Genomic DNA, 21,050 nt, shown 5'->3' on the forward strand with positions numbered 1-21,050 from the left:
CAAAATTAGCCATCTATAAAATATATAACAGAACTAGAAACACTAGAACCTTTTGCTTAAAGTGCTTTGATTACTTGCTTGTCCTAACCCTTTTCATACCTTTCAAAGCCTGTGTCTCCACAGTTTAAGAGTTGCTTTGGGGAGCTGATTGTTATATACATACATATACACACATTTTTCAGATGTATATATAAATACTGTCTCCATGTTGTTATGTCTTCAGGTGTTTTCAATTTCCCTGTCCAAAATAAGACTTGTTACGTATTTCATTGTGGCATGAAAGATGCATCAGAAAAGAAAGATCATGTTCTTTATTTGACCCTCAAATGCAGTCTATTCACGTATAAACGTTTATTATCTCAGGAATGGCAGCAGGTGAAGCTCTGCCCCTGCTTTCCAAAGGGAATGACAAACCCCCCATTACCTTCAAAGGACCTGTGTGGTGGGTTGACCCTGGCTGGAGGCCAGGTGCCCACCAAAGCCGTTCTATCACTCCCCACCCCCCCAGCTGGACAGGGGAGAGAAAATATAACAAAGGGTTCGTGGGTCGAGATAAGGACAGGAGAGATCACTCACCAATTACCGTCATGGGCAAAACAGACTCAACTTGGGGGAAATTAACTCAATTTATTACCAATCAACCAGAGTAGGGTAATGAGAAATAAAAACAAATCTCAAAACACCTTCCCTCCACCCCTCCCTTCTTCCCGGGCACAGCTTCACTCCTGGATTCTCTACCACCCCCCCAGCGGCGCAGGGGGACGGGGAAGTTACAGGTTCAGTTCATCACACCTTGTCTCTGCTGCTCCTTCCTCCTCAGGGCGAGGACTCCTCACTCTTCCCCTGCTCCACCGTGGGGTGCCTCCCACGGGAGACAGTCCTCCGTGAACTTCTCCAGTGTGGGTCATTCCCACGGGCTGCAGTTCTTCACGAACTGCTCCAGCATGGGTCCCTTCCATGGGCTGCAGTCCTTCAGGCACAGACTGCTCCAGCGTGGGTCCCCCACGGGGTCACAAGTCCTGCCAGAAAACCTGCTCCAGTGTGGGCTCCTCTCTCCACAGATCCGCAGCTCCTGCCAGGAGCCTGCTCCAGCGCGGGGTTCCCACGGGGTCACAGCCTCCTTCGGGAACCCACCTGCTCCGGCGTGGGGTCCTCCCCGGGCTGCAGGTGGAAATCTGCTCCACCGTGGACCTCCCTGGGCTGCAGGGGGACAGCCTGCCTCACCGTGGTCTTCATCACCACGGGCTGCAGGGGAATCTCTGCTCCGGCGCCTGGAGCATCTCCTGCCCTCCTTCTGCACTGACCTGGGGGTCTGCAGGGTTGTTTCTCTCACATGTTCTCACTCCTCTCTCCAGCTGCCATTTCTGTGTGTCCCGTAACTTTTTTTTCCTTCTTAAGTATGTTCTCCCACAGGCGCTGCCACTGTCACTGATGGGCTCGGCCTTGGCCAGCGGTGGGTCTGTCTGAGAGCCGGCTGGTATTGGCTCTGTCAAACATAGGGGAAGCTTCCAGCAGCTTCTCACTGAAGCCACCCCTGTAACCCTCCCTGCTACCAAAACTTTGCCACACAAACCAAATATAACCTGCAATTCCACACATAGCATCAAAAGAAAGGAAATGGGGGGGTTACATTTTCAGAACACCCTGATGCCATTTTTGTTTAAGGAATTATGGAAATTACATCCTACAATGAACTGCAAACAGAGCTCAGTCCTGAAAGTACTTTCCCTAGGGCAATATTGTACTGTTAAGCCGTGGGTTAGGTACTTGGAAAGGATTCTGTCTTTGAGAGCCACAGACCTCCCCTGAATCCTGTGGTGTGCAGTATGGCTGTTCTACTTCTCTGTTAGCAGTATAGCTCAAAATAGTATTGTGCCCGCTCCTCCAATTTCCATTCCAGTTCTTTTTCACTTGTTTTAGAGAAACAGCTCTCGACTTGCAGTATACCAGATGCATTGATACTCATCATCACCCTACCCTTCCTGCTGAAGAAAAATGTATCCCAGCTTATGGATCTTTCTGTTAATTAATGATAACTAGTCATTACTCTATGGTAATTTGACATTTCTATGGTTTCAGCCTACCACCTCCAGATATCAGCTTTTTACCTCTTTGAATTCCTCCCTTAAACCTTCCCATTCCCACCATATAACATTCTTGTATATTAATCACCTATGTCCATAATCACATATGGATTAGTCAGCCTCACCTCTGAAACCTGCCTGGACAAGGCCCTGAGCAACCTGATGTAGTTGATCCTGCTTCGGGCTAGGCAGTCTCCAGAGATGCCTTCCAGCCTCAACTCTCCTGTGATTCTCTGTGGAATGATTCAAACCATACAAGCCTATTTTAGCTGAATTTCAGATAATAATAGAATGTCACTTTTCAAGAAGGTTGCAATCAGTGAATAATAGCAGTAACTTTTATGTGCACAATAGAAACCTGTACTTATAAATACCTCTTCAGGCACCTGAGTATGCTAGACAGATTTGTCCTACATTTGTGAATAATCTCTTAAACCTATCCAAGTGTATAGATAAGAATTCTGCTGTACATGCCTACATAAATGAATATCAATAAAGAACTACAGACTGAACCCCCCAAGTTTTCCTCATGTGAACTGAACTTCTGAAGTTAATGGACCTATCCATGTAAGTAAGACTTCTAAGAGCTAATACTACAGGATTAGCCAGATGCAGCACCTTCCATTTTTTTTCATACACTTGCTTAGATTCATATAAATAGTACTAGCTAGTACTAAGATCTGTCCATTTCCAAGCACTGTTCCACATTTTAATTCCTGCACTGTCCCTATTTTGAAGACAGGCAGTAGAGGTAAGTCGCATGCCCACTGTTACAGGTGGCTGGTATCAGAACAGGATAGACTAGAATAGCTTCTGCCTCCCAGTTATGGTCTCAATGCATCTGGAGCATAGGTCAACATCAGACAGTAGGCATAGCCATGGTCCGATGGAAAATTTACAAACACAGTCTGTTATCTTACAGTCAAAAATCAAATCCTGCTTTCAAATGCAGTGATGTGAATTCAGAATTGTTCTTGGAGAATGAGTTTTCTGATGCTTCACTGGCATGACTGAGAGTAGGATTTGCTGATGCCTCCAAAATGCATGTTGTTACCCTCTTCCTGAGAGCATGTTGCATGTTAAAGAGCACAATCCTGAAAAAAGCTTGATCAGCTAATACTCGGACCTTGACAAACTGGAGGTAATCCCAGACTGTTATAATATTCACTGTGACAGCATGCAAATTTTCCAGGCTGTTCAGTCACACCAAGTAATGCACATCCATTGGTTAATGTGTATGCATAATTTTTAATAGATTTATTTGTCTGTAGGTGAGCACTCCTTACCCTGGAAATCAAGAAGCTCTTAATGTCCATGGTGAGTAATTCTTTTCTCATACCTTGGTTTAAATAAGCTTTTTTTGGTTTTTTTCGTAGTTAAGCTCTTCTTGCTTTTTCTTGGTTATTGCATAAGTGGGTTTGAGGGGGAAGAAAAAAAGCTTAGGTCTGCACTTTGAAGACTAAGATTCATAAATTGAGCAATGCAATACAGTTTCTGCAAGATCTAATCTTAGAAGTCCTCTGTCAGAGCAGAGGTGTCACACATGGCTGCGACGAATCATTACTCTCTGCTCTGGCAGTGTTCCTAAGATGCAAATTCTAAAGTCCACCTGATACTCCATCCCACCAAGCAGCCAGGTGGTCTCATTCCTGCAGTGTTTGACTGATGGTGTCGAAACCACTTCCCTTCTCTGAGTGACTGATACACAAAAACCACGAGCTTGTAATCAGAGCTCCCATCTTTTGGCTTGAAAGAAAATTATCACGGGCAGGGTCAACACATGCTGGCTGCTGGAGTCCCAGAGAATATTGCTGAGGGAAAGAAAAAAGCTATTAAAGATTCTTTCTGTGAGGGGGTGGTGATTTTTCTGGCGAGACAGAAGAAATGTTTCTCATCCCCTCCTTCACTAGGAAGGTGAGGCCTGTTGAAAATAAAAGTAATTTCTGGGGTTCAGGAGTAGCTAGGACAAAAACGTGACAGGCAGACAAAGAAGGAAGTAAGACTAATGGGGAAGGAGGATGAGAAACTCCACACATGAGGACCCTGGGGAAATTCTCACAAGGCTGGAGAAGTTTTGTTAGTTTTCACTCCTCTGAATGGAAGGGGGTTTCATGACAATAGAGGGTCACATTTGTGGGGTACAATGATGCCCTGAGCTTGCTTTCTGAATCCTCACCGCTAAATAACTGACTCATCTCTTACAAATGAAAGCCAAAGTCTTATGCTTGGCAAACTGTCCACATTTCTTCAGGGCTATGTCCACAGAATTAAGTCCATAGAGCCTAGGTTGTCCAGTGCTGCTCCTAAATGCAAAGACTCCCAATTGCTTGTGTCCCCCTGCACACAGGAACTCCAAAAAAGTTCTCTGTCTGTATTTTTGTTTTTAACAAAGAATCCATGATGTAACAGAATAAATGTCCACAGAGAACCCGAAGTTCTTGGTTCAAGGCATTTTCCTTAGTTCTAAGAGTTGGCTCCGAGCTGATAAAGGACATTCTGCTCTTTTTAGACTTTCAGCCTAGGTAAAAGCTTGAAAGTGAGGATTTTGACTATGACAATTTTGTTTAAAACTTGTCGATTTTATTCAATTAAACATTATAGTTTCTTTTCTCTAAATGCATACTAATTCTCAACCCAAAGAGTAAACCCTGAAGTCACTCCAGCATGCATCCCTTCTTTCTTTGGTTTAAGGAGGAAAAGTCACCATTTATGTACAGTTTTCATGCCATTTTAAGAATATTGTAATGGTCTGACTGTTCCATTCTTGAGCTAGTACTCCACCAGGTAAGCACAAAGTGGTCACTTACGGTGCGCACGAGGCATTAAAATTAAGGCAAGCCTGCATCTCTGGTTCAGTGCTTTTGTCCTTCCTCAAACACATGCTCCAAGGATGGATTCAGTTACATGCTGAGGGAAACAGGTAGCAATTCTGCACCAAAAAAATGCTGAACGCTGATTGAAATAGTGTTGCCTTGACCGAATTGTGTGGAAGTCCTTCAGTTCCAAGGGTAGCAGAAAGTTCTGTCACAGTTTTGCCCCTCCAGAGCTTCTTGAAACTGGAAAAAAAGTTAGGACATTAAAACAAAGTCCCAGAGCATCCACAGGGAGCAGCTGGCAGTTTTCTTATGATCCAGCAGTACACAATGGAGAAGGAGGTTTTCCCAAGATCACAGAGGAAATAAAGTCAGTGGTCTTCCTCCTTTTCTTTAACTACTTATAACAAAAATTTATTCCTGCCTATTTATTATACTTTCAGTGTAATTTTGTGGAAAAAAGCAGTAGTGCAGCCTCTAACATACAGCCTGAACCTGTTTCCCTGTTCCCATGTTCCTGGGAATTAAAACACTGTTCCCATAACTCTGCAAAGGAGTCTGGAGAGTTTACAGTTTAATCAGCAACATAAAATGAGGCCCCACTGCTCTGTCAATAGGCATTTGACCACGGGCTCACAGCTGGAGGCTGGGTCACCAGACAGATCACGGGGATATCCATGGGAGTATGACCAGCTTTCACTTCTCATGGCTGAAAAGATGAAAGAGAAGGGTGGAGAGGAACTATCTGGAAACTTCTGTTGTAACATGGGGCTCTGAAAGGGAAGAAGTCCATCTCATTCTTCTGTATTTGTAGCCATTCTGCACAACTAGAAGAAGGAAAAATGCTGTAACTATTTTTCAAACTGAGGCTTTCTTACCAATAAAGTCTTTGTTTATTTCTTACCAATAAAATCTTATTTAGAAGTGGCACCAGGTCATGGAGCATGGACTAGGTACCCAAGCAACAGATTGTTTCTGTGCTTGCCCCAGTGAAATTCACAAATGTAATCAGATCAGGTTAGAAAAGAGCCAGTGTTCTTAGTGATCCACTGACTCCCAGCATAGACCACAGGGGCTGAAGATATCACAGGCAGGGGACCATTAAAAATTACTTCAAGAGATGTGTCTTGTATCTGCTTGTCATTGTACTTCAGTACCCTTCCTGCTCATAACTCACAATCGGACCACCTCCCCTTAAACTTGAAAAGGCATTTCTGCCTGAAGGAAGTGGCTGTACGATGTTACTGTGGCAGAATGATGTTATTTTACATGAATTTTGCACAGATATTAGCAATTACTCAGGCTGAACAAAGAGAGAAATCAGACCTAAGAAGTCTAAATACTCAGGGGTCATTTTACCCAGCTATGTGATAGGGTAAGGTTAGCATGAAGGTTGAATAATATCTGGAAAAATAGGTTTATTCAGATGTATTTGGGTGCAATTCTACCCTTAGCTCACCTGGATGGAGAATTATGCTAAAAGCATTTCTGTTCTCAGAGAACATTTTCTTCATTATTAATGCTTTTATGACATGAAGGAGCAATAAATGATAACATTTTTGACATTCACAGCTGCAGAAATTATCATTTATTGGTTTGTTTTGGAGTCTGGAGATAGTAGAAGATGTGGTATCAAATGCAGAGGCATAACTCAAGAACTGTTTCTACACTGGCCCCAGTGAAATTCACAACTGCACTGAGAACAGGTTTGTTCAGAGGGTCTTAGGCTAGGTGGTTGGGGAAGGGAGAGTGAAAGATTGACTTGTAAGAGAGAGGTTGTCTTGCACATGTTGGGGTTGATAAGAGAGGACAACGAGGCAGCCATTCAGTGTTCGTGAGGAGAGTGAGACAAGCAAGGGACTGGAGCCACGTGCCCCGCATGTATGGAAAAGTCTGCTCTCACCTTGGGTGGTTTGATTGTCACTGCTATAGTCTCTGCTGTTTGCAAGTTCTCACGAATTTGTGATGCTTTTATGGCAGGTGCTAAAGCAAACAGAGATTCCTGGGGGCTGCGCAGCTCAGTGGACTTAAAAGGAGAAAAGGGAGACAGAGGTGCTCCAGGACCACCAGGTACACTAAATCTGATATGGCATTGACATCCTGAAAAGGAATACATGTTTAACTTAAAAAGCAATTCAACAAAGTACTTTGATGCTTACCCCGGCAGCCTTACCTGCCTAAAGATGTACACTTAGGTTCCTTGCTGAACCGACACACAGAACAACAAAGCCCATAACGTTATCAAAAATGTCTTCTGAAAAGAACTATCTGTACGGCACATTTGTAAGTATTATGAAATTGTTAAGTGCAAGAATAGATATTGAAATGTAACTGGCTGGTCAGAGATTTTCTGAAATCTTAGAAGGACATCATGTTCAATTCCTGAGACATCATTTTGTTGTCGGTCTTTTTGAGCCAGTTGGGCTAAAATCCAGTGCTTCCCATCTCAGGGTAACACACCTCTGCATTCTGAGTTCAAGGCAGTCACTTCTTGATGACAGTCCCACTTCCAGCTGGAACTGGAACAAGATGATTTCCATGTCAACCAACTTCTTAATATTCTATGCTTTATTTGTGATAATCATGAAAAGTCTGTGTGAACTAAAAATACCAATTCACTGATGGTAGGAACATCATAACAGATGTTCCTTACCAAAGATTTACTTTTCTGTATCAAAAAGTTGATACACATTGCTAATTCTTACACATTCAAAAATAGTTACAGAAACAAGCATCCATTTGAAAAGATAGCTATTACAAACTCTTCCTTTTCTATACATTTTTTGAAATCTCATATACTGAGGTAAGGCTTTTGTCAGTGCCAGAAATCATTTGAAATAGAAGCAGCAGTATATCAAATTAATGTTGCTGTACCATATTTATAATCTTTGTCCTCTTATGTGTTGATAATAAATACAAAACTACATATATATGGATATTTCTGTCTTTGTTCCAAAGACACATTTCTGTTGACTGAAGATGATATTTTGGTTATTTTTAAGAGGACATCTGTTCTATTAAAATCCATTTTCTTGTCTTGTCCTCATTAATTTTTATTTTGATTAATATCCAGTGCCTTAAAATAAGTGGTTAGTGCTTCCTAGTCATCAATAAACTTGTAAAAAAAAGAAGGAAGAAGCATTCCTAAACAGAAATAAAGAAAATCTTCTCTTCTGTGCTGGTTTATCCACCACAAACATGTCCGTTCCTTCTCAGGTTCCATATTTAATGAAAATTAATGTCCTACAAGTATTTTTGCCTATAACTGATGATTTTGGGTGCTTCAGAAGGAGAGGATTATGAGAGGATTATGCTTATCATCTTGTTGTAAAACTGCAGCTACTGAAGGACAGTGAAAATAACACAAGAATTCTGGTTAAACTGAAAACTGAATTCACCTTTCTCATAAAATAACAGAGATTTATTCATTTGTTTGCCAACTGAATCCAAACAGATTGACTAGCTTCAATATTTAGTGAAGTTAAAATCTGTTGACTAAGACCAATTCCGTTGCTGCTCTAAAACATATTCCTTTTTGGTTCTTGCTTGTTGATGTGGTTGCTAAAATATTCTTTTATACAAACCAGTTCTCTGGGTCTCACAGATATCCACATAATCATTGACAGTGAAAATTCACAAGCCATAAGTTGCAGGGTAGTGGAATATGATTAAAGTACAGGAATTTTTCAAAACCTTCTCTGAGGGACAGATGGCTGAAGCTCCTTCCACTACAATATGTGTTGAGTTCCAGCAATCAGAAAAGGTTTCTGAACTGTGCTACTTGTCCACCAGTGGATTTAGTTTTTCTTTTCACACAATGTCTCCTCTCCAACCTTATAAAGAGGTTCTATTAATTGATAGCATGCAAAACTATGAAGCCAACAGAAAAAGTGGGTAAATGGCAGGCCACACTTTATTTAGCTACTCTGTATAGAGGGAGGCGTAGTAAGTATCCAGAGCATAGGTGCTGTGTTCCAACCACATGGGCAATGCTCCAGCACAACCCCAGTGTTTCTGGCTGGAGGAACACAGTCTGGAGCCTTGTAACAAAAGACATTTAGAAATAGAGGAGGAAACTTCACTATATCATAGTCTCACACCCAATTGCCTAAGGCTGAAGATCTAATTGAAAATGCAGTGTTTATTGCAGTGTGCTGGCCCTTGACCATAGTCAACCCCATTCCTTCCTGCGGGTCATTCCCCAAAAGACCAACCTGGCATTATGGACAAGTTTTCACACTCCTCCAAATCCACCCTTTGGCCTGTTTGTTTGTCCTGAGACCTTCTTTTCTGTATGAAGAAGAAGTTTCACCCTTTTCTCTGTGAATCCTGGAAGGAATGGAGCTAAAGGAAAATCAGTGAGGTGGAGCAAGATGGCTTCTCGCTGGGCAAGCATTGACTCTGGTAATAAGTGAGTTCTGTTGCTCCAGAGGCTAAGTTAATTTCTAGATCAGATCCCAGATCTGAAAGCAGTGTAGCTTCCCGTTTTCTAAAAGAAAGGTCACCAAAGTTCTGTGACTTTATGATTGTTGGGAGGGCATGATTTTGCCATTGATTATGCACATGCAAAGCGGTGTTAGTCCACTTCAGCAATATCTGAAACCAAACTGAAATGAAAATGTCTGATTCAGATTTTTTACTTCCACTTTGAATGGTGGTCTCCCTTTTCCTCATGTAACTTGCCCAAGAGTAGTCTGCTTGCTGGTTATCCTAGAAAGACCTCAGATATTGTCCAGTGTAGAGACTAATGCCAAGCAACATCCAAGAAGGACACCTACCATTCCATTCCACCTGGCTGTTCCCCACCCCCTCACATGGATCAAGCAAATCACTGCAGTGAGCTATAATTGGCAGGGTTGGAATAAAATCAAAATAGCTGCCATAGAAGGAATACATTTCTGTCCCAGAATGCAGATGTATAAAATCTCTATTTGACTTAATTGTACCTGAGACAGCACACAGAGACCTGAGTCCTATGGCTGGCATAGGGTTGGACCCAAAGATCTGAAAAATTACTCGGAACACATTTGAAGAAAACGCATCGAGCTGTTATGGGCAGCTGTAAAACAGTCTTTTTTCCAAGCGTATGCCAAACAGAGACTATCTGAAGGCTTTTTAGACTTTTTGTGCTAGCCTGACAGCTTTGGCTGACCACCATTGCAGACAACACACCACAGGTGGTATAACCATTAATACTGCTACTGGCTTTTGTTGCAGAAAAATGTCAAGAAACAAATAATTATTCTATGATCAGTAGCATGGCAGTAACACTGTTTCTTTCTCTTGTCAGTTATGGTACTGCCCTTGCATGAAAGATAACGCAACTACTGATTGGCCACCCCACTGCTGGCAAAACTTATGGAAAGCTTTTCTTTTACCTGGGTTTCCATCAAAGGCATTAATTTGGATGTTTCTCTTTCACCCTCTGCCCAGCTGCCATTTCTTCAGAGAACTGGGAATTTTTCATCTTTGAGCCTTCTTTGCTTTCAAATTCGTCTGAAATTCACAATCAGATTCAGAAGTTATTAAGGTGGAGGAGTGACAGACAAGATAGGGCATGTAAGCCTGGCTTTGTTAGGAAACCAAACTAAAAATATCTGTTAGATTTAAAGGTTAATGTTATTATTGTAAATATTTTTCCTTTAAGCTCCTAAACCAGTAATATCCAAAGCAGTGCTTTTAAAAAGAAAATTACAGTTAATTATTGTACTTTATTGTATTTTCTTCATTTTTCAGGTCCACCTCTGCCTCCATCATATTTCAGCCACTTTATTAATAGCATAAAGGTAATTATATCCCATTTGTGTTTGAGTTCTGTTAAGCTTTTTTTAAAGTGCACTTCACTATGAATTAAGCATAAAACAGTACAGCATGGTGAAATATACAAAACAGATAAGCGCATCAGCAATTACAAATGATATTAATTTCTTAAACTCCAGCTGCATAGACAAGTTTATTACAAGTATAGAGGTAGCAGATGTCAGTAGTATATAAAGATTACTTTTGAAAAAACTTTATTACTAAGGTTTTTTACCTTCCCAGTGGTATTAAAGTGAGTCATAATTCACTGTTACCTAACATAAGTTGGTATAAATTATCTGCCATAAATGAATGCTTTTGTTTCCAGGCCAGCTCAGGTAAGAGACATCCATTACCTAAAGGGCTTCTAGAAAAATTTAGCAACAATTAACACATGGCAGGGGGGGAAATCACTTCTGTGTAATACTATTTATCTTTTAAGCACATTGACTAAACTAAGTTAAAGTGATGGAAACTACAGTTCCTGGAATCTCTTACAAGAAAGTATACCCGTATCTTGATGTGTTTGGTCTCTCTTTCTCTTCCATTATTCTCCTGACTGCTTCAAGTGACAAAAATGAATACCAATGCAACATTATTTTAAATGTTTTTAAGTGAACAAGGCTCTTTATCAGTAGATCTGAAAAAATTGAATCAAGTTATCATTTAACGATGCCACCAAAAGCAGTGTACTGTCAGTTTCCTTGAAGGACACTTAGAGCCTTGTGGTTTTCAGATTTCGTTTCTGCTTGGCTGAGTGCACCTAAGTTATTCCTATGACATAAAGTGCCTCATGCATGCATGGCAGAGCTGATACGGCTTCTTTGATTTTATAGAGTAGTGTCTGTAGCTTTACAGGTTTAGCAACAAAGAACTTATTTCTCATCTAGTCCTTCATCTCTGCAAAATAGCATGCCATACAGAAAGCTTTATAGTCCTGTTTACTGGGAAACAAAAAAGAAGACAAGTCAGAGGAGGACCTATACATAGCCATCTCTATTGGCTTTCTGCAGCTACCTGCCATTATTGCTTTGCCCTTTGCCTCTTCTATTCACAGGTTTATTTCTCAGAAAGGGGAAACAAAGTAGACCAAAAAAAGTTGAAGGAAAAAAAGAGCAGACAAACAGAAGGAAATAATGAGAGGAGGAACCTACAAATGCTGTGGCTCATTTTGCACAGAGAGATAATGACCTACCATTTAAACACTTCTTCTTACCTATCACTCTGTTCCCCAAACTAAGTGATAACAGTGAAGGACAGGAGCAGACATGCAGTTCAAAGTGTCTGCAATTTTGTGTGGTGTCTCTTCTGTTATCCTGGTACACACACCTCCCTCCTCTCTCTACCTATACACTGTAATCTTCACTTTGCCACATATGTTTAAATACCTGTCCACTCCATGTTAATCTTGCTTTGCTTTTTCCTTAGTGATGGAGAAAAGCGGAAAGCCAGGATTTATGCTTCCTCCGACTTTCTCTTTGCCTCCAGCTACAGCACAGAACAAGGTTTTGCTGGGTAGAATAGCAGGAAAGAGCAACAGAGGCATTTTCTCTGCCTCCACCTAACCCCACCTCCTCCAGCCCCTGTCCTGAGAGAGCCTTGCAGCCTCCATAGAGAAAGCATTCCTTTTCATTCCCTATCACGGAAGAAGGAAGTGATGTCAAAAATATTTTAAGCAGATGCTTTTCTTTATTAAGCTCAGAGATTTCATGTAGCTTTAAAAGATCAGTGCATAGAGTCCTGATCTCGCTTCAGCTCAATGTTTTAAAATGTATTCTCTTTAAAGGGTGAAAAAGGAGACAACGGAGTCACTGGTGCGAAAGGAGAAAAAGGAGAACCAAATGGAGGGTTTTTTCTGACAGGACCTCCTGGACCACCTGGAAGACCAGGACTGGTTGTAAGTCACACAAGTTGTAGAATAGGAATGTTTGTGGGTACCCATTGCTTTAATTTAGAATGCACTAAAAAGAGACAAACATCAAGGTGATGCTAAGAACTATATAAAAACTCATATGCTAACCATTAGGTGAATATGAGAGAGTTGCACCAGGCGTAAACACAGACACTTCACTGCTGTGCACAATTAATTTGCTATGAAAAATTGATGCAATGTTATGCTCAGCTGTCTAATACAATACATCAGTATGTAGATTCATGCTATTAATAGCATTACAAATCAAGGCAGTATACACTATAAGTACTACTACTTATATCCCCATAAAGGCCAAAATAGGCTATATAAAGTTAGACAGAGGCTGACTTGAATATTATTGGCCATCTAAATAATTAATCTAATTTTCTATTCCAGTAATCCAAAAACATGAACAAAAAGTCCAGTGTGTACCCATCCGGATCATTCCTATAAAATTCAGCCACTGTCTAATCTCTACCTAGTTGTTTTACCTTCTGGTAGTTGCCACCACAGCTGCTTTGGAATCAAATGCACCAATCCTTTGGAAACCAGTTTATCCCTGAGATCTGTCAACAGATGTGTGCATTGCATTACTCTGTTGTCATGCTCTGTGCCAAGGAGCATGAATGGGTGGGTCACAGCTGAAAACGAAGTATTAGGTTAGCAAGCCCACCTTCAAAAATCCCCCTGGCACTATTCCACGTTGCTGAGAACCATCTCCCTGTTTAGAAACTGTTCTACTGGCAGGAAGGAGATGGTTGGCACCACTGAGATCCATCAGAGACTGAGCTCTCCTAGTCCAGGGTCCAAAAACTGTTCCATGTATGCAGGCCAGTTTGAGCAGAGGGAGCACGAGCCCTCCTCTTTCAGGCTGAGGACACACTGCTAAACTGGAAATGTAGAGAGTTGGAGCCTTTTTAATCTGGAAGACTGGCAGCTGGCGAGCTCAAGAGATATGAGCTGACATTTGGTCACAGGAGGGAGAAGATAACATTCATCATGAGACATACACCCTGCCTAGACACACTTTATGTTAAACCTTTCCACCATGTACCTTCCAACAAACTCTTATCAAAAGCACATCAAAGCAAGTAGTCTCAGCATGAGCAGAGTTGAGATCCAGGACTTTGAGAGTACTGTTGAGAATTTTGCAGATATCAGCTACTCAGGAATAGGTGCGAGAACTTCAGAAAGCTTTCTGAAACTTAAATTCTTTAATTTAGTTTAGTATGTGGTCAGATTTTTAATTTTCCATTAATATCCATGCCTCCTTGAAGAAAATTACGTACAGATTCATGTCTCAACAGTGGTCTGGTGGCAGACCTACAGAAAACATTGCCACCAGAGATGAAGGCCCTGCAGCAGTGAAACCGATACATTCAAAGAAATACTTTTTATCACTGATAGGGACCAAAAGGGGATTCAGTTGTTGGACCCAGAGGACCTCCGGGATTACCTGGCCTGCCCGGCTTACCAGGTTATGGAAAAATTGGACCTCCTGGCCCACCTGGCCCACCAGGCCCACCAGGACCCCCTGCAATATATGGCTCAGGTGAGAGGGTGTGATTTTGCTTTCCACTGTATACACAAGTGCATAGGCATGCGCCCACGCACTGCCGCTTCCTTTACATCCCTGTTCTTCCATCTGCCCACCCACTCCGGTTGCTCCGCTCTTTCCTCCTGCCCTCTACCCATTTCTCCTGCAGGGTGTGTTGGAACTGGGAGCACAAAAGGGACAACTTCTCTGCAAAGTTTTCACCGACTAGTGCCATGGGACCACTATTGCATGAAAAACCTTGCTGTGGCTGGGAAGAAGTCTACATAACAGAGACAGGCTGCCTTGAGAGCTTTGCAAAATCTATCAAATTGAGCAGTTGGCTAAATTTGGGAAGATGTTAGTGTGGGTCAAGATGCTTTGTGGTGAATGGAGTTAAATCCAGTTGGCAGCCAGTCACAAGTGGTGTTCCTCAGGGCTCAGTATTGGGGCCAGATCTGTTTAATATCTTTATCAATGATCTGGATGCAGGGATCGAGTGCACCCTCAGTAAGGTTGCAGCTGACACCAAGTTGGGTGGACATGTTGATCTGCTGGAGGGTAGGAAGGCTCCACAGCACAGTCTGGACAGGCTGGATCAATGGGCTGAGGCCAATATGAGGTTCAATGAGGCCAAGTGCCGGGTCCTGCGCTTGGGTCACAACCCCATGGAGCGCTACAGGCTTGGGGAAGATTGGCTGGAAAGCTGCCCGGCAGAAAAAGACCTGGGGGTGTTGGTTGACAGCCGGCTGAATATGAGTCGGCAGTGTGCCCAGGTGGCCAAGAAGGCCAATAGCAACGTGGCCTGTATCAGAAATAGCGTGGCCAGCAGGACTAGAGAAGTGATCATCCCTCTGCACTTGGCACTGCTGAAGCCGCACCACAAATACTGTGTTCAGTTTTGGGCCCCTCGCTGCAGGAAAGACCTGGAGGGGCTGGAGCGTGTCCAGAGAAGGGCAACCAAGCTGGTGAGGGGCCTGGAGCACAAGTCTGATGAGGAGCAGCTGAGGGATCTGGGGCTGTTTAGTCTGGAGAAAAGGAGGCTGAGGGGAGACCTGATCGCTCTCTACAACTACCTGAAAGGAGGTTGTAGCGAGGTGGGGTCGGTCTCTTCTCCCAAGTAACAAGCGATAGGATGAGAGGAAACAGCCTTAAGTTGCACCAGGGGAGGTTTAGATTGGATATGAGGAAATATTTCTTCACAGAAAGGGTTGTCAGGCATTGGAACAGGCTGCCCAGGGAAGTGGTTGAGTCACCATCCCTGGGGGTATTTAAAAGACATGTAGATGTGGCGCTTAGGGACATGGTTTAGTGGTGGACTTGGCAGTGTCAGGTTAACAGTTGGACCTGATGATCTTAAAGGTCTTTTCCAACCTAAATGATTCTATGTTTCTATGATTCTCTGTATAAAGGCATACCCACAGTAGAGTTTAGGTCTAGAATGAAACTGCTGGAGAACTGCTTCTAAAAACTAGTCGTTATGCAAACGCCGAATAGAAACAAAACTTTGGGAGGGTTAGTTACTGTGCCTTTAATAATTTTCAACTTATTGGATTAGAAAAGGAGTAAAATGTGACACAAATGGTCATATCAGGGGACAAACTTTGCTAACAAGGTGGCACTGGAGCTTCAGGTGGATTATCTCAAACTTGCATCAAAGGCAATACATGGCTATAAACCAAGTGTCACAGTTCAAGACATTTGTGCTTTTGACTCCTCTTGGGTCACAGGTCTGCTAGTGACAAGCCTCATACTGTTAACGTCCAGCCCTTAGACTAGGTTCTGGTGGATGGGGTCCCGGGCTCCTCTGACATTACTCGAGAGGTTTGTCTGAGCGAGCAACCCTTGATTCCTCCCTCTGGGAACTGTGACCAGCATGGGAATTCAGCCAGGTAAAACCAGAGCAAAACATTCCTTAATCTCAGCTGAAGACGGCATAGTAACAGAAGGGGAATCGTTAACTGAATAGAGAGGCTATAATGCAGATCTGTCCTGCCTAAAATTTGGGCAGGTCCATTTCTGAGAACTAACGATCAGTCTGTTTCCCCACAAGACCTGTGTCTCCAGTATGCTGGTTTGGGGAGCAGGCCTCTCGATCTCCAATTTGTTCTCTCCAGGTATTTCTTGAACCTGGTCAGACTGGTTTATACAGTTGCCCAGGGACAAGGTGAGACTTCCAACCTGTCATCCAGTAAATATTATTGAGTGTCTATCAGAAGTGTTCATCCTCTGAAGAATATTTGAGAAAGAAGAAATCCCTAATATGTTCAATGTTGGAACATAGGCCTGTACCTGAATTAGCCCCTGATGATCATAATATGGACAGATCCTCAGCATCCATAAAGTCCATAAAGGCTTTCAGGCCTTTTCCTGTGTAATTTATATTCATCACTTCTGAATATTAGCTAAAAGACCCAGTCAGACAAAACAAATTATTAGTAGTACTCCATCGCTATACTTCCGCTTATCCTCTTTGCCATTAGTCTTCACCATTCTTCTACACATTTTCCTCTTTGCTTTGTAAGAAGCTTCTTTAGGCAGCACACTGATGGATATTCATTTTACTAAACGTTATGAACACACATGCAGCCTCCTAATTGAAGAGTTACAGATCAGTAAAATGCAAGCTCTGGAATGCAGTGGTGCTCTCAGGGTTAGCCTTTACTGACTCTTCAATGGTTCAAACTATATTTTAAAAATGTATCTTACAATCCTTTATTCAGACTATCAAACTTCTTCAGAGTGGAAAGATAAAATAAAAGAGAAGATAGTCAATACTTTTTCTTCACTGAACGTATTTGCGGGGGTGGCAGAGAATCTATAGCTCCACTTTCACTGAGGGTCACTGTGATCCTGATTCCTTTGAAAATCATGAAGGCAGAAGATATGCTCCTCTAGCTTATCTTCTGTTCCTCTCCTTCAGTCCATTTAGTTCCTGTATCCAGTAAGCTGTGGATGAGCGGACTTTGGTTATTGTGGGGAGGGCTACCAGATGTGCTCATCAAAATCTCTCCAAAGGGTGGTTTCAGAGAATATTCCTACATTCCTCCATTTCTGCTTCACTTTTGAAGAGCAATTCTGTCCATGCTTGGGATTATACCACTATTTGCATAGCTAACAGCAGCTGAACACCATTTTCAAGTGCCCAGCAAGGTAGGACTTGGGGAGTGGTTAGGAGCTGAACCTTGCAGTTCTTTGTGCATGTTTCATACTGCAGATTCACCAGCAGGCTAGGACATGCTAGGCTTCCCCATGCTTAGGTAGTTTGACAACTATCCACCAACTATCAGACCTCTTTCTTCCAGGTCACACTACCTCTCATCATGCCTTATTGTTCCTAATCAGATTTCTTCCTTCTATATTCCCTCCCAGCAGTATACTAGTGTACTCTCCCGGATACCCCTGGACCTCTTTTGTTCCCCCCACTTTGCATCTCTCTTTTCCTCTACAGAATGAGTTTCTACTTATGGTTAACAGTTAATACAAGATCTGCCCAGATCTCAGCTACAGAGCCCTGCTGGAACACACCATGATGCTCAGCAGGATCCGTGTGTAGAAGCTCTTTCTTCTGAACAGCTTCAGAGTTCCATTATCACGATATGCATTTGCATGAGATGCTTGCTTTCAGTCTTCCATATCTTTCCTTCTTTCCTTCCTTAAAGTAAAGGAGTTTTTACTCCAGAAAACAGGGACTTTCAGCACAAGATGAAGAAATTCAGTTTTGGAGTAGAGACAGGTACTAGGTACTAGAAGTTGTGGACCGCAGTCTTAGAAATTCAAGTTATACCACTGGAGAATTCTCTGCTGCTTTGAAACATAAGCTGAGCTTACCCTTGTGAATTTTTTATCTAAGGAAAAGTTCATTTTGTTTACTTCTAGAGCAAAAGATACAATGACCGTCTCAAAGCCTATATGGGCAGGAGCTAAAAGTTCTTCCTCTTCCATATGCACACCATTAGCAGCTAGCAGAAGAGCATTCTGGTCAATTTAAGTGAATCTGGTTCTTTATTTGCAGAGTATCTACAACAGATTGCAATCTGTTGACCTTAACTTCCCAAATAACAGAGAAGAGACTACGTCTCACCATTGCTTTTAAAAAAAATCCTTAGAATGCATTTTCTGTAGTTGGCTTGAACACAGCTATTCAGAACTTGACTCTGGGAGGCCTATGGCTATTTAAAGCTCCCACTATTCCTGGACGCCAGCACTAAGTCCTTTCTTTATGTCACTCACCTTTTCTCTCAAAAAAGATGACCTTCAACATGTATTGTGTGCTTGTTTTATTTTAGCAGCCGCAATGCCTGGGCCACCAGGTCCTCCTGGAGAGCCAGGGCCACCTGCAACCAGGAATCTGGTAAGACAGCAAAATAAGGAGGTTTGCCATTGAAACCTTGCTTCAAATCTTTTGGTGGTCATTGGTAGCACTGGGAGAGGAGGGAAAGCTCTGTCCTGTGCTTTTGTTCATTAGACTGTTTTCTGGTTTTCTGAACCTCATAATTTTTCAGCAGGGAATCCATATAAGCTGGGAAAAGTGATGAGAGGAGAAGTCTGTCCATTGCCTTATTAGTAACAGCCTATTCAAACAAATGCAAAGGTTGATGGCATGCTAAAATAACGGCAAGCTGCATAGTCCATGTTCAAAGCAATGTCTCTGAAAGAGTGTGGCAACTTAACATGCTGAGATATTAGAATAACTACTGAATGCCCAGTTTCCATGAAAAAAACAGTTTAAAACCCAGTAATATAGGTCATTTGATTCTAAGAAGAAAACTGTAGATTTCCCTAGAAAATCCAAAAATTGCTGTGCCAGAGAATACATACAAATTTAATTGTTTCCTTTCCTTACTGCATGAATCAAATCAGAATTGTATCCCAGATATCCACGCAGTAAAAATGACAGCTAAGACTTCTGTCTTGCTAATTTCTAAATTAAATATTTGTAGTTTCTAAAAAAAAAAAATAATTCAAGCTAACAGAGGGGGTTCATTGCAATTTTTTCCTTTTCCATATTCTCACATTATGGTAGAAAAGCAAATTCGCTGGATATGTTTGGCAATCATTTGAGAATGCACTAATAAACAAGCAGACTTTCAGATCATCTACCTCATATCAAATGAACTAGCAAGAATCTGAGTGTAAGTTTCTTAATGCCTTCCCACCATAGTGTCGTACCTCTGCTAAGTGCCTTTTCTCATAGAAATTCAGGACCTCACAATGATTACAGATCAGGGGAGAAACAAATGTTCAAAGACTGGTGCCCCAAGGTAGAGGACTGTAGTTACAGGCTGGGAGCTACCATCTTAGGTAGGAGATCCAAGCCCACTTAGGTCAAAATCAGCATTAAAAAACAATATGCAAATCTATAGTAGGGTCTGCATGATTCAGAAAGCATTAATATGCCTTCTGACACTGAAGAAATGAGAAAGAAATGACACTCAAGTGTCCAGAAATACACTCTCAAGAAACCTGCCCCTGATTTTACACTAATTGCAATTATCAAACAGATTGTAGAAGCAACCGTCTTAGAGAGGACTGTGTTCCTGTCTTCAGGTGACAAAGACAGAGGTAATAGGTGCAACGTCTGTATCTGAAAGACATTAATTTAAGCCTCGTGTTGATCTATAAAAGAGAAATTGAAAACTACTTGCTGTGTAAACTAGCGGCATCTGGAAACAAAATTAAAGGGATGGAAGAAAACACCCTTAAAGAAAAGAGATCACAACAACATTAAGAAAAATCTAACAGAAGCAAACGTATCTAGAATTGTGTGTGATATTTATAAGCCTTATCAAATCTCTTCTGAACTCTGCCATTTTGATCTAATATGCTAAACTCTACAACGTAGAGATGCAATGATTTTCACTCTGCAAAATTAACTATTGGTGTAGTTCTGCTACAATCCAGAGAATGATGATGCCGCTATGCCAAAGTAGCAAGATATTTATATTATGGAAGCTTTTTGTATGAAATGATGTAAAACTGACTTTATGAGCATTTCCTGCAGAAGAAGCCTTGACATTTATGTGTTCAAATGAGACTTCAATTTAACAACTTAACTTGCAAAATGGTTTGTGCGTCTGATGAAGCGTGTTTTATTTTCCTACTTGACAGGTTACGACATTCCAAAACATTGAGGGTATGTTGGAAAAAGTTCATTTTGTAGTAGAAGGTACGCTAATCTATCTGAGTGAAACCAGTGAGGTTTTTATCCGTGTTCGAAATGGATGGAGAAAATTGCAGGTACTATTCCACTGCATCTAATCCTTTCCAACTCCCTTACTCAAAAGGGAGTTGCAGATCTTTTTTACAGGGGTGGAGAAGTATGGGTGCAAAGATGCCTTTTTTTAGTTCAGAAGCTCCTGGTGATATGGTTTTGTTTGCTTTTCCTTTTGCGTTCTTTCAGCTTGGTGAGCTAATTCCTATCCCTGCTGACAGCCTTCCTCCTCCAGCCATATCGAGCCATGTAAGTACAAAATATTGGACTGTGAAAAACTGAGTCTAGATGTGCAAAAATGGGCAATACATTTGGCAGAAGTTGCAGGCAGATCACTCCACAACATGATTTTCCACTGAGACTTGTCAGTTCAAAATAAGCATCCTACCACTACATAAGCTTGCAAATTGGTTTGCGCCAGCCAGTCATCTGTTTCCATTATCTTCTGAGACTCCAAACGCTACAGAGACAAAGCAGCATCTACAAAAAGCAGAACCAAGCAGGCTGTCTAGAAAAAAAAAAAAAAAAAAAAACACCAAAGCCAACAGTATTCTGTTCCGTGACACTGAAGTCAGTCATATCAAGCTCTGGTCCCTTTCAAGGAAACTCAGAAAAGTGTTTCTGAAAAGCAGGTTTTCTTTAAAAGATTATAGTCCTGTATTCAGGGAATATCATCATCACCTGCATGTAGCTT

At 41.8% G+C, this 21,050-nt stretch overlaps 1 protein-coding gene across 1 annotated transcript in view; it reads left to right on the forward strand.

The window, feature by feature from the left end:
• Positions 1–21,050, forward strand: part of LOC128146850 (collagen alpha-1(XV) chain-like) — a 163,419-nt gene that overhangs the window by 135,289 nt on the left and 7,080 nt on the right. The window contains exons 32-39 of the mRNA XM_052798747.1: positions 3,356–3,401; positions 6,878–6,967; positions 10,634–10,683; positions 12,483–12,593; positions 14,016–14,160; positions 18,432–18,496; positions 20,254–20,382; positions 20,546–20,605. Of these exons, the coding sequence (XP_052654707.1) occupies positions 3,356–3,401; positions 6,878–6,967; positions 10,634–10,683; positions 12,483–12,593; positions 14,016–14,160; positions 18,432–18,496; positions 20,254–20,382; positions 20,546–20,605 (696 nt within the window). The remainder of the gene's footprint in view (positions 1–3,355; positions 3,402–6,877; positions 6,968–10,633; positions 10,684–12,482; positions 12,594–14,015; positions 14,161–18,431; positions 18,497–20,253; positions 20,383–20,545; positions 20,606–21,050) is intronic.

This window comes from Harpia harpyja, chromosome 1 (genome assembly GCF_026419915.1).
Source record: "Harpia harpyja isolate bHarHar1 chromosome 1, bHarHar1 primary haplotype, whole genome shotgun sequence".
NCBI lineage: Eukaryota > Metazoa > Chordata > Aves > Accipitriformes > Accipitridae > Harpia > Harpia harpyja.